The sequence below is a fragment of the Myxine glutinosa genome, chromosome 9, assembly GCF_964187855.1.
Source record: "Myxine glutinosa chromosome 9, kmMyxGlut1.1, whole genome shotgun sequence".
Classification (NCBI taxonomy): Eukaryota; Metazoa; Chordata; class Myxini; order Myxiniformes; family Myxinidae; genus Myxine; species Myxine glutinosa.
The window spans coordinates 102,520,992-102,535,236 of record NC_136269.1 but is presented as its reverse complement, the minus strand read 5'-3'; the positions used below and the strand labels follow the sequence as shown (position 1 = coordinate 102,535,236).

Here is a 14,245-nt window from a genome sequence, read left to right as displayed (position 1 = left end):
GACGTCATCTGAACATTCCTGGACGACTGGACCCCACCCCCCGACAATTCATGGCGAGGAAGCCACACCCAGCCTTCGTGATTGGTAGAGGCGCGATGGGATGATTGAGTAGTGCTCGATTATTGGAGATTGGAGTGTGATGTCAGTGTGGAACATTTGAAAGCTAGAGCAAAAAGGAGAGAGAGGCTGTCTCGCCATCTTGGTCTCTTTCGTCCTGACATTCGTTGGAGGCAGTCGCATTCCGCTCCTCTTTTGTCCTGGTGGTTGTGGAGGCAGTCGCATTTCGTATATTTCGTCCTGGCGTTTGTTGGAGGCTGTCGCATTTCCTCTTTGTTCTGGCTTGGTCGCGGGCGGTGGTGCATCTTTGGCTCGTGTGCGCTTGTTGAAAGAGACTGAACAAGAGAGGTTCAGAGCATGCGGCAGCGTGAGGGGGGCCTCACGTTGGGACGTCGAGGAACACAACTCCACGCCATCTTGTGCGCTTCCCCCGTGGTGGTTTGGAGGTGACGAACGACCAGCAAGCCTTACCAGCCATTTGGAGACGCAAAGCTGAGTGCCGGCCGATTGCCAAATCATTTTCTTTTCATTATCTTTTCTCCTTGTTTGTATACGAGTGAGTGAAGACGTCTCAATTAGGAATTACTAGCAATGGTACACGCCCTACGGGCGGGGCTTCAATTGGGAAGCCCAAATGAAAAGGTAAAATATCAGAAATTGAAGGCTTTTTTTATTTTAAACGATTCATATAAACATCCGTTAAATCATATCACATGCAAATCATCAAAATCTAAACAGTATCTTACTATAATTCACCAAATGTCCCACAGTGATCGATACACTATGATCGTGATGATCGTGATCGTGAATCGTGATCGATAATCGTGTTCACAATCGGTGTCGTATGTACTCCCGATACGTGTTTCCTTCAGTTGAAATGGGTTAGAATTCTCTCAAGCAGGGATTCAACCCGTGTCCTTATAAAAGGTCTTTGTCCGAGGTCACCGAGTTCGATCGGTGCAGCCGTTTGTGCGGCACCCGGGAAAACAACATCGTCACAATGATAACATCGTCACAATGAACGTTATGTGAACGTGAATGTTATGCGGGAGTCCAAACCTGAGAATGCTGGAGATCAAAGCTGAAATTGGGAAAACTAAATAGCCTATTTTACTCCTGGAGATCCCAGGATTATCCACCCAAAATATCGTTGCGATCGGTTCAGCAGTTTTTAACGGTACCTTCGAACGGACAGACAAGACAGACAGACGGACGGACATTTGGTGAATTATAGTAAGATAGTTTTTAACCTCGCCTTTCATTTTTTTCCATTAAATCCTTTATTTTTGCATTGTGGATTTTGCTGTCCCGTCTTTGTGTTTTGTGGGTTCGGAATAACCCAGTGTGTTTCCAATCAGATAAGGCCTCGAACCTTCCTGCGCACGCAAACACATAATCCTGCCATGTTCGAAGTATGCCTCGGAGTTAAAGCTCGTTTCGGTCATTCGTCCTCTTGGGGTCTTAACCCCAGAGACACGACAAGGTGCAGGTGCAGACAGGTGCAGGTGTCTAGGTGCAGACAAACATATCCTCAGTTATTGTTGAGGTTAACTGACATAATCCACATTCAAGGTACAAAATAAACTTTTGGTTAAATGATACAACTTTATTCTAATTTCAGCAATAAAAAAGAAAGCTTTTCACTGCAGTTTCCCAGGGTATGTAGAATCGTAGATTATGCTGGATCCAAGAATGAACGGTCGGTATTCAAATAAATCTGCGTGCAGACTGACTCACTAACAATGATTACAGCAGCCTCTCCTCTTCGGATGCTCAAAGAAAAAAAAAATGAAATTTTAACCAAATAAAAGTCAGTTACGGTTTAGAAAAGTATTGGAATGTTAAGCCTTAATCAACAACATGATTCTGTGGTTATCATCCAGGTATAAATAATAATGAAAACTACACACTTGAAGTGTGTTAAGAAAGCAGAGTGCAAGCAGGGTCATACTCAGAGACAGCAACAACAACAACAACATGCATTTTAAAGGCCATTTTCCCTGCTAGAGTGGGGGTTAGCCTTGCGGTCCCCATGACAACCTTCTCCATTTTGCCCTATTTTCTGCATCTCTCCTTGTTAACCCCCTTGCCCGCATTTCTTCTTCCACCATCTTTAGCCAAGACTTTCTCGGTCTTCCCAGTCTTCTACTTCCTTCTACATTCATTTCCATCACTCTTCTCAACCAGTCACTTTCATCCTTCCTCAACACATGACCAAACCATCTCAACCTGTTCCTCTTCACAGCATCAATCACAGGCTCTATTCCCATCATCTTTCGCAATTCATCATTTGCCTTCCTCTCTCTCAACGATACTCCGCACATCCGTCGAACCATTCGCATTTCCACCCTTTCCAACCTTCGTTGCTGCTCTACGTTCATTACCCATGTCTCGCTCCCATAAATCATAACACTTCTCACACATGCAGCATACACCTTTCCCTTCAGCTTCAACGACACTCCCCTCATCATCAGCACGCCACTCAATTCCTGAAACTTCTTCCATGCACATCTCACTCGAGCAACCGTTGCCGAGTCTGATCCACCTTCTCCATTCAGCATGTCTCCGAGGTAGCAAAATGTTTTCACACCTTCCAGCTTCATGCCGTCTCCAAGATCCAACTCAACATTTCCTCCATCTGCAGCTCCCTCTGTGTCAACAAATCAGCTCCATCAGCAAACTCCAAAATCCTTTCACCTTCTCCATTTCTCACACCATATCCGTAACCCCCATGGACTCCGTCAAAACCATCTATACTCCTTCCCACATGTCCATTTAGGTCTCCTCCTACCACAACAACTTCCTCATCTTTCACGTTTTCCATCAGCTTCTCTATCGCACACCAGAACTTGTCCTTCTCTTCATCGCTTCGACCAACCTGTGGAGCATATCCCGAGATGACGTTCACCAATAGCTTTCCAATCATCATTTTCACCATCATCAACCTATCACTCACTCTAGTCACACTCACCACACTGTCTACAAACTCCTCAGAAAACAGGACACCAACACCATTCACACCCTCCAGGCACCCTTGCCACACAAACTTGTATTTCTGTCCCTACCTACCCTTCACCATTCTCACACCATTTCCCTTCCATCTCGTCTCTTGCACACAACATATGTCCACTCTTCTTCTGACCAATACTTCCACCACTTCTCCTGATCTCCCTGTCATTGTCCCTACATTCCATGTCCCAAACCTCAGAAACCGATCTCCACTTCGGGTTGTACCCTGCCCACATGTAGTTGTAATTGTCAATGGTTCTCTTTTTGAGGCAATGTTTTTATGGCCGGATGCCCTTCCTGACGCCAACCCTCTTAGTCGCCTCTTACGACACGCAGGGATACGGCGCACCTATTCTTATCCAGGGTACACACTGGGAAACGTTTAAAACATGGAAATTCTGGGGGATGGGGGGTTGGGGGGGGGGGGCGTCAGCATCACGGCTGCGGTTTAAACATATTTAAATAAATATTTAAACAAAACCATGAAAAACAATCTGGGAAAAGTCTCTAAGTGAGAACGTGGATTTGTGAAAGCAGGAGCAGAGGTGAAAGAAAAAACGAGATATAGGGGGCGGGGCACAAGTCGAGACGAGGAGGCCGCACGAGACACCAGGCCGCACGAGGCGCACGAGGCACGAACAAAGAAACGACTAATTACACACAAATTTGCAACAACTACAAAACCAAAACCAAATAGAAACACACAATAACACATACACAACAAAATACGCAGCAGAAATTTGACAAAGAAACGAACGGGAAAACACTCAAACTTTGATGCCGTGGAGAGATCGAAGCAAGCCCCGTCTCTCGAGGGACCGGAAGCATAGTCATCTGATACTGATACTCAGAGACAGCGGCGGAAATTTATTTGCACAATTGGGGCAGGGAGTGTACCGGGCTAAATTGGGGAGGTGGGGTCAATTTGGGACGACAACCAGACTAAATTAGGGTGGGGAGGAAGATTTGGGGTGAGGGATTAAACAAAAATAAAAGGTTTCTCACCATGTATATCATCTATTTATATCCTTTGTGGTAATTTGGCAAATGCTTTTGTTGTTTTCTTTTTCCTTTTAATTGGGAACATCTACATAGGGAGAAAATAATTGTTGGGGTGTCCACTTTGTACTCGGTACTTACTCTTCCTCCTCCTCTTCTTACATATATGCTCAACAAGACGAAAACAGCTTAAAATTAAAAAAAACGTCAAATTTATTCATTAATCTTCTCTCCATATTCTCATAAAGGTTTAGGGACAATTTTATGACAACATCTCAAACATTTGACCTGGTAAAGTAGAAAGTATCTCAAAAGGCAAGTGGACAATCTATCTATAATTCCAGTAATCTCTGTCTGTACGTTTGTACGTTTGTCTGTGACCGCTGTTTCTCGACAACCACGGGTCCGATATACTTTTAACTTGCCAGGTATATTGCTGGGGACCCGAGGATGTGCCTTTTCAAGGTTTCATATTAATCGGACAATTACTTACCGAGCTATGTCCAAAAAACGATTCAACCAATCAGAGAGCTTGCAGAGGGCTTTGCGAATGGACCAAACCATTCATGTAAATAGAGGGGGGGGGGTTCTGTGGTCGTTGCGAATGGACCAAACCATTCACATCGAATCATCGAATCACATCGAATGGACCAAACCGTTCGCTTTGGACCAAACCATTGCATGTAAATAGAGGGGGGGGGTTCTGTGGTCGTTGCGAATGGACCAAACCATTCATGTAAATAGAGGGGGGGGGGGTTCTGTGGTCGTTACTGCCACGTGGTTTCAAAGTTTTTTTTTGTTGTTGTTGTTTGCACGCATGTTTTTTTGCACCCACGTACGGGCACGCCCTAGGATGTTTACACACACACACCCCTACACAAATTTTTTTTTTTTTTTTTTTTTGGCAAGGAACGGGCACCCACGTACGGGCACGTCCTAGCTTATATATAGTACGGGCATGCCCTAGTATAAATAATTAAACAAACACGGGAACAATTTCAAAAACCCGAGCGTTATGCTGTGTGGCGGACAGGCCATAAATAAAGTCCATTTATACTTACTGTGAAGGCAAAAAGGCAAAAATATACATTATAAAAAGTATCAAAAATATTGACATTGCCATTAGCAGCCCATACAATAAATCACAATATTCCAATGATTCTGAAAGCTTTGGTTTCAACAGCGGGAAGTCGAGCTAGGTGTGAGGCAGGAGCACCAACCCAGAGGAGAGAGCAGTATTCCATTGAGCTGCGGATGAAAGCCTGGTATGTGGTGAGGAGCTCAGGTGTGCCAAGGAAGGACTTCGCACGACGGAGAATGCCCAGTCGGCGACTGGCTTTGGAGGCCAGCTTGGAAATGTGGTTTTCCCAGGAAAGATCATGACAGATAGTGAGACCCAAAAGCTTGAGTGACAGAACTTCTTGGAGAGGATTGTTGAGAAAGTAGATGGGAGGGTTGTCCAGTCGGTCTTTTCGGAGAGACATCGTAAGAGTGTGAGATTTGTCAGGATTGAAAAACATGTTCCACTTGTTGGACCAGTCTGATTTATGCAACCCATACATGTAATATTGGCATTGCCATATTGACATTGGCCGAGCCCCCGCCCCCCACCCCCCCAAGCCCTGTCTGTGCTCTGTCCCCCAAATATTCCTACAGGTCTCAAGATCTGCCAGCAACCCTCTTCTGGTGAAACTGGCAAAATCAAGACTCTCTGCTCACCTTCACTCTTTCATTCCTCTTTTCTACTGCCTCTGGAACAAACTCCCTCACTCTCTATAATCCCACTCCTCCTTCCAGGTCTTTAAAACAGCTGTTCACCACCATCTCTTATCTTCCCCCATCCAAACCCTTGATCTTTTCTACCCCCGCTAATTCACCCCAGATCCACTTTTCTGAAATACCGACTTCTTTCCTGGAAGTCCTAGCTGTGTTCATGTATTTTTTTTTCCCTCTCCCATCCCCAAACCCCCTTCCCACACCTCCTCTCCCCAAGCCCTCCCCCTCCAACAGATCTCCCGATGTCCCTGCTCTCAAATGTTGTACTCGTGTGCTTCCCCCTCTCTCCCCATCTTGTCTCCTGCTCCCTTTATTTTGTCTTATGTGTCCGTTTTTTTTTTTTTGGCATTAATGTTAGCTCTTACACGAGCCTCGATCTTGTATACAAAAAAAAAAACCCTGCCCCCACCATAAATATTAGGGAGTACATATTCCCCTCCCCTCCCAGTTTCCTCCGGGATATCCACCCTTGCTCGGAGAATGTTTCAAAGATCTGCCTTGCAAACCCTGTCAATGCCAAATGCTTCTTTATACAGCATATTACCCTTGCATTCCAGATACGATTTGATCTACCTCAACCTTCAAGCACATCTCAGCAACACTACATACTCAATATATTGTAGAACAAAGGAGCTTTCAGTTATAAGTCTCTTAAAAACAAAAATAAATGTTGAAGGTGCCTGGCTTTGCCATTAATAGTCCAATAACAGTTGTGTTTTTATACTTACATCATCCTCATAACGTAGATGGATTCCAGATACATTGATCTGCAGGTTCTTCACAACTTGTGTGGCCAATTTCTCTGCAAATGAGTCTCGACTAGCAGCAGCTTGGCCTAAAGCATGAGAAGTTGCAGACAATGCTCCAAACATGAAGAAGTACGATTTTGTGCTAACTCTAATGTTGCACACTTACTCTTGATAAGTGAAATGGTTGAAGCAAATTGATAAGATGAATGGAAATTAAAAAAACAAAAACATTTCTTGCAATTTTCAGGCTAATTAATGGAAGAGCTTGTACATACATTTCATGCAAGACAAGGACAAACCGCCATCAGAACGTGAAAGGCATGGCCTGAACTAACTTTATTAGCAGTTTGTTAGAGATAGATTATTTTTAACCAGGATAGATCATTTTGTTTGTTTTGGAGTCCTGAGTATAAACCCTACGTCGTGATTGAATGATGAGAACGGTTGTGGAGCATTGAAATCTGTTTGTTGTTGTTGCATCCTGAAGTGGTGTGCATGAGGTCATCACAAACATTACAATGAGATGGAAACAATGTTGTACCATTCCAAAGAATAAATAATGAACAAACTAAATGAACAAATGTCTCTTGTGGCAGTCGACACGCATTATTAATAAGCAGAGGCCTGTTGTGAAAAAAGCAATCTCTACAATATTGTGATGAGCTAGGTAAGGGGGTGCAGCAATAGAGAATGTACATTATTTTCCTTCAACATTGGATTAAAGTTCAAGGTTTATAACATTGGGAAAAATTTTTTTGCTGCATCGCCTTGCGAAACAAGTCTCATCTCTGCCCATAAGTGTTTTGTCTGTGGATTATCTTTTCATCCCCAAAACTAGTTGAGTCCACAAAATAAACCTGCTTGCGCAGCTGGCACCTAGTGTAAAGGAGGGATATTAATGACATTAAACCTGAAAAATAGATATTAATGACATTTCAATGATATTAAATATATATGAATCGATATTAATGATATTAATACCATTAAACATGGAACCTGAAAAATAAGATATTCACAAGACTCTCTCATTGACCAATGGGCATTTTACATTTTTGGGGTAAAAACTAGTTTGCGACAGCAGAGCAGTTCTTTTGTTATCGTTTGTTCAAGTAGGATGCACAATACCTGCCTAGATCATTAGACTTGGCAGAACAAAGAATGCTGTTGCTGTACATGTCACTGACATTTGAACAAAGAGTTTGGCCAACTAACTGACTGGGTGGAATGAAGACCTTATCCTTGTGAATCTACACCAAGGTGTTTGTACAGTCTTCACACACTTTCCAACCCAAAGCTTCAGAAGTGTGCACTGAGAAATGGTGAGGTTAAACTAAATATATATATATATATTGTTGTGGTTTTGGAATAAAGGTCAATTCCCCCTCGTAGGTAGACGCACCACAACATGAAGCCTCGCGATAGTTCAGTTATTTCTTAGTGAATGTAAGCGTAGTCCTTTCCTATGTTTAGTTTTGCGTTGAGTAGGCCAGTGAGCTTAGGTGTTCTTTTGGTGCTGAAATGCCACACGTGGCAGGCCTGAACAAGTCTGGCGAGGCTGAAAGGAGGCGCTGCAGGAGGGAGTGGCCGGTAAGAACGAGCCGCCAATCAGGGCTCGAGGGGAGTGGCTAACCACGACGACCAGGGGCGGGGTTTGGAACATTCGAGTGAGACTCTGGGGCGGGGCGATAAAACCCTGCTCCAAACCCCCCCCCCCCCCCCCCCACCCCACAGTTGAGTTGGGAGTTTAGAGAAGAGGTGAGAAGAGTTCTGAGTGAGAGTCATGTGCATGTCAGTCAGAGCCGGAGAGTATCGTGAGTTCAAGTGCTGAGTTACAGTTCCCCGTGAGAGTGAGTTGAGTTGAGCTTGAGCACGCACGAGAACCACGCCGCAGAACGAGTGCGTTGAATTGTGGTGATCGAGATTGTACACGAACTTTCCCCGTGCCCTGCGCTGTATTAATCACGCACTCGAGAGGACGACCCGTGCCGGGCCACAGACGCGCGATCTCCTCCTGCCTGCCTTCACCTGCATACGTGCTGTGACCGCCAGAGAGCCACGCCGGGCGAGCTGTTCTGGAGAGACCGACGGCAAAGCGCGTTTGGCGCGCGAACATTCTTCCTCCATCTCCCCGTGTGCGTGAGTGGGCCCTATGTCTGGGAATAAGTTAAGATCGATTAAGCTTCTGCTCTGTGTCCCATTTCCTTCATCCTGATCATTGTAAATCTATCTATAATTCCAGTAATCTCTGTGTGTGTGTGTGTGTGTGTGTGTGTGTGTGTGTGTGTGTGTGTGTGTATGTATGTGTGTATGTCTGTGTGTTTGTCTGTGACCGCTGTTTCTCGACGACCACGGGTCCGATATACTTGAAACTTGCCAGGTATATTGCTGGGGACCTGAGGATGTGCCTTTTCAAGGTTTCATATTAATCGGACAAGTAGTTACCGAGCTATGTCCAAAAAACGATTCAACCAATCAGAGAGCAGCGAGCTATCACGTGTGCCGAACGTGGCGAACAGACTCTGCCTCGGACGGCACATTTGAGAGCGTATTCATTTATTTCCCGTTGGCAAACTATGTTGGCGTTAAACTATGTTTTAAAACGAATTAAAACTAATTTGCGATTCATCGTAACTGCGATATGCGACCTTCCGGAGCTCCTGTGAGAGCGTGCGCCATTACGGATAGTAATTCAATTAAAAACATAAAAACATTGTCCCAATTCAGTCAGAGCGAAGGGCGTTGTTTTAAGCGAAGAGCGTTTTATTTTTCCCCTAAAATTCAGTCGCCGGACGGTGAAAGTTTTTTTTTTGGGGCAGCTACTGGCAGCCACGTACGGCCAATCACAGGACACATTGTTGTGTCGACGTGCCGTGTTGTTTTCCCTCGCGGTTTGGAATGTTTTTCCTTTTCATTTTTTTTCCTCTTCTCTTTCTACTTTTCCTTGCGATTAAATTGCAAAAAGCCAAAATGCGTTGGCGCTAATTGAATATCTTGATTGAATTGGCGCTAATTGAATAATTGAACTTCCGGACAGTGAAGACTTCACTTCCGGCCTTACGAAAGTGCCGACTTACTGTCTCGATTGTATCTTCCCACTGTCTTATTGTTAGATCTATCTATTCTATCTATCTATAACTCCAGTAATCTCTGTGTGTGTGTCTGTGTGTGTGTCTGTATGCGACCGCTGTTTCTCGACAACCACGGGTCCGATATACTTGAAACTTGCCAGGTATATTGCTGGGGACCCGAGGATGTGCCTTTTCAAGGTTTCATATTAATCGGAGAAGTAGTTACCGAGCTATGGCGATTTCTTTACCAAACTCCGCAAGCCGTTCGCTTTGGACCAAACCATTTCATGTAAATAGAGGGGGGGGATTGTCACCGTACTCGCAAGCCGTTCGCTTTGGACCAAACCATTTCATGTAAATAGAGGGGGGGGGGGGGGGGGGATTGTCACCGTACTCGCAAGCCGTCCGCTTTGGCTTTGCGAATGGACCAAACCATTTCATGTAAATAGAGGGGGGGGGGGATATAATTTTGTACGGGCATGCCCTAGTAATAATAAATTGTGTTATTCCTTTGCTTTGACCGTTCTCGTCCCTTCCATCCATTGGCTTCGCATGGTACGAATAAAACCGCTCAAATCGGGTTCCATAAAAGTAACAGCACGAGTCACATGATACGCATACCGCTCGGGCGTACTCGATGAAGCGTGGCTTGTGCGAGGTTCGGTCCCCACTTTTGTGGCAGCGTGGGTTAAAGGTACGTGCGAAGTTGTCCCGATACCCTTTTTCATGCTTGCTCCGGAAGTGGCGATTCGGCCTCGCGGACCCGAAGACCCAAGGGGGAAAAAGGGGTTTAACCCCCCCTTTGTAACGGGAACGGGCTTCAGGAGATCCGCAACAAATTGGTAGTCAGGCATGGGATTTGAACCCTGGGAAAAAAAATTTTTATGGAAAAATAAAAAAAACCCTGGAAAAATACACACATATACAGTCACGTGAAAAAGTAAGTACACCCCATGTAATGTTTTGACTTTTTCAACATATTTCAACATACAGCTATTTGATCTTCATTTCAACAATATTGATAGATAAAGGTGATATAATATAACAAATATCATGAAACATTTACATTTTGTAGTCTATTGTATAATTTAAATAAACATAAATGCAAATTTCGCATGTGGAAAAAGTAAGTACACCCTTGGCTCTAATAGGTGGTATTGCCCCCTTTGGCAGAAACAACCTCAAGTAGGCGTTTCTTATAACTGTCTACCAGTCTCTGACATCGACTGGGAGAAATTTTTGCACACTCCTCCATGCAGAATTCTTTCAGCTGTGCGATGTTTGAGGGGTTTCTTGCATGCACAGCTCGTTTCAAATCCCCCCACAACATCTCGATGGGATTTACATCCGGGCTTTGACTTGGCCATTTCAGAACCCTCCATTTCTTTCTTTTCAGCCATTCCTTGGTGGATTTACTGGTATGTTTAGGGTCATTGTCATGTTGCAAGGTCCACCTTCGGTTGAGCTTCAACTTTCCGACAGATGGCCTCACATTATCCTCAAGCACCCTCTGGTACAATGAAGAATTCATAGTGGATTCCATGATGGTGAGCTGCCCAGGCCCTGATGCAGCAAAGCTGCCCCAAACCATAATATTTCCACCACCATGCTTTACAATTGGTATCACGTTCTTGTGGACAAATGCTGTCTTTGGTTTTCGTCAAACATGTCTTCTGGTACTGTGGCCAAATAGCTCTACCTTTGACTCATCTATCCAGAGCACATTGTTCCAGAAGTGCTGGTCTTTGCCTCGGTGTTCATTGGCAAACTTTAGTCTTGCCCTGATGTTCTTTCTGGACAGCAAAGGTTTCCTCCTGGCACCCCTCCAATGTAGATCAAATTTGTGCAGCCTCTTTATAATGGTAGACTCGTGCACATTGACATCAACAGTGGCAAGAGCTACCTGTAGGTCCCGTGATGACAGTCTGGGGTTCTTAGAGACTTCTTTCAGCATCTTGCGGTCTGCTCTCGGGCTGAACTTGCTGGGGCGGCCTGGCCTGAACAAGTTGGCAGTTGTTTGGAATCTTCTCCACTTGTAGATGATCTTCCGGACAGTCGAATGATTGATTTCAAATTGTTTGGAGATCTTTTTAAATCCCTTCCCAATCTCGTAGGCATCTATAACCTTCTTTCTGAAGGCCACAGAGAGCTCTTTTAATCTAGACATGGTGACGCCGCACACTTTTTTTTTTTTTCTTTTTTTTTGTATACAAGATCGAGGCTCGTGAAAGAGCTAACATTAATCACACAAAAAGACAAACCGACACACAAAACACAAAAAACAAGGGGAGCGGCAGACAAGATGGGGAGAGAGGGGGAAGGACACAAAAGAGAGGGGGAAGAGGGGGAAGGACACAAACACAACATTTGAGAGCAGGGACATCGGGAGGACTTGGGGGGAGGTGGGAGAGGATTAAAACATATGAACACTGCAAGGACTCTGGGGTGAATTACCGGGGGTAGAAAAGATCAAGGTTTTCGATGGGGGACGATAAGAGATGGTGGTGAACAGCTGTTTTAAAGACCTGGAGGGAGGAGTGGGATTGAAGGGAGTGGGGGAGTTTGTTCCAGAGGCGGGAGAAAAGAGGAATGAAAGAGTGAAGGCGAGCAGAGAGCCTAGACTTTGGCAGTTTAACCATAAGAGGGTTGCAGGCAGATCTTGTGCGACCTGAAGGAATATTGGGGGGACAGAGCACAGAGAGAGCTGGGGGAGCAAGGCCGGAGAGGAGTCGGTAGAAGACAGAAAGACCACCAACCTGCCTGCGGTGAGTGAGTGAAAGGCCCTCGGCGTTGACTACATCGCAGGAGATTCCAATGATTCTGAAAGCTTTGGCCTCAACAGCGTGAAGCCGAGCAAGGTGTGAGGCAGGAGCACCAGCCCAGAGGGGGGAACAGTATTCCATTGAGCTGCGGATGAAAGCCTTGTATGTGGTGAGGAGCTCAGGTGTGCCAAGGAAGGACTTCGCACGACGGAGGATGCCCAGTCGGCGACTGGCTTTGGAGGCCAGCTTGGAAATGTGGTTTTCCCAAGAAAGATCATGGCAGATAGTGAGACCCAAAAGCTTGAGCGACAGAACTTCTTGGAGAGGATTGTTGAGAAAGTAGATGGGAGGGTTGTCCAGTCGGTCCTTTCGGAGAGACATTGTAAGAGTGTGAGATTTGTCAGGATTGAAAGACATGTTCCACTTGTTTGACCAGTCTGTGATTTTGTCCAGGTCTGCAGAGAGTGAGGAGGCTGCAGACTGCCGATCTGAGGGATGAGGAATAGAGCGACAGAGAGTAGAGTCGTCAGCAAAGAGATAGAGAGGATTTTCAAGAGAGTCAGAGAGATCATTGATGAAGACCAGAAAAAGCACAGGGCCCAGAACACTACCTTGGGGAACTCCAGCATGAACAGGAAGAGGAGATGAGAGAAACCCATTCAGGGCCACACGTTGACTACGACCAGAGAGGAAGTCCGCCAGCCATGCGTGGAGATTTCCATGGATACCAAAGGAGGAGAGTTTGGTGAGCAGAGCAGGGTGCCAGACCGTATCGAAGGCACGTGAAATGTCAAGGGAGACAGCTCTAATTTCCTGTTTGGCGTTGAGGACCTCCATCCATTGTTGAGAAAGCAGAAGCAGCATGTCCAGAGTAGAGTGACCAGGTCTGAAACCAAATTGATGATCAGAGATCAAGCCATTGGAGAAGAGGAAAGATTTAATATCTGAAGCAATGATGGATTCCATGACTTTGCTGATAATTGGGAAAACGCTGATTGGTCTGTAGTTGCTGGGATCTGTTTTTGCACCTTTTTTGTGCAAAGCGGTGATGTTGGCTGATTTCCAAGCAGATGGCAGATGACCTTGAGCAAAAGAGAGGGTGAAGAGAACAGAAAGAGGGAGTGAAAGAGCAGAAGAACATGATTTTAGGACCCGTGGGCTGATGCCGTCAGGACCAGTTGCAGAATCAGAGTCGAGGGTTGACAGAAACTTTTCCACCTTGTCAGGAGGAAAGGACACAGAGTCCAGGAGCAGCTGGGTACGACTGGGTACGGTGGGTACAGAGAGGGATGGGTTTGGGACACAAGATTTAGAGGCAAACACAGAGTTGAGGCATTCAGCTTTTTCACGTGCGGAGTCAGCCGTTAAGCCGTTTGAGGTGAGGGAGGGGATGGAGGGGGAACAAACACCAGAAACAGATTTGACCAGACGCCACCAGGATTTGGAAGAGGGAGACAGATAAGAGAGTTCAGTCTTGAGAATGGTGAGATATTGTTTCCTGGCTCTCCTGAGGGTGGACACACACTTGTTTCGGGCTTTGTGAAAGGAAATGAGCTTTCCTTCCGTTGGATTTGCTTTCCAGGAGACGAAAGCAAGTTGTTTCAGGGCAACAGCCTCACCACAAGATTCCGTGTACCATGAACGGGAGGAAGGGTATGACAACTGAAGACGAGATGGTATAAATCTGTGCATGAGAGAGAGCAATTTACTTTGAAAGAATTCCCAGGATGAGTTGATGTCAGAGGCGGTAGAGATGGGAGACCAGTCCAGATGATTGATGGCTGCTTGAAGACCGTGCCAGTTGGCCTGAGTGAAATGCCAGACT

At 45.5% G+C, this 14,245-nt stretch overlaps 1 protein-coding gene across 1 annotated transcript in view; it reads right to left on the bottom strand.

Moving 5' to 3' along the window:
• LOC137435166 (intermembrane lipid transfer protein VPS13C) overlaps positions 1–14,245 on the bottom strand; it is a 169,416-nt gene that overhangs the window by 108,324 nt on the left and 46,847 nt on the right. The window contains exon 7 of the mRNA XM_078785116.1: positions 6,570–6,676. Within this exon, the coding sequence (XP_078641242.1) occupies positions 6,570–6,676 (107 nt within the window). The remainder of the gene's footprint in view (positions 1–6,569; positions 6,677–14,245) is intronic.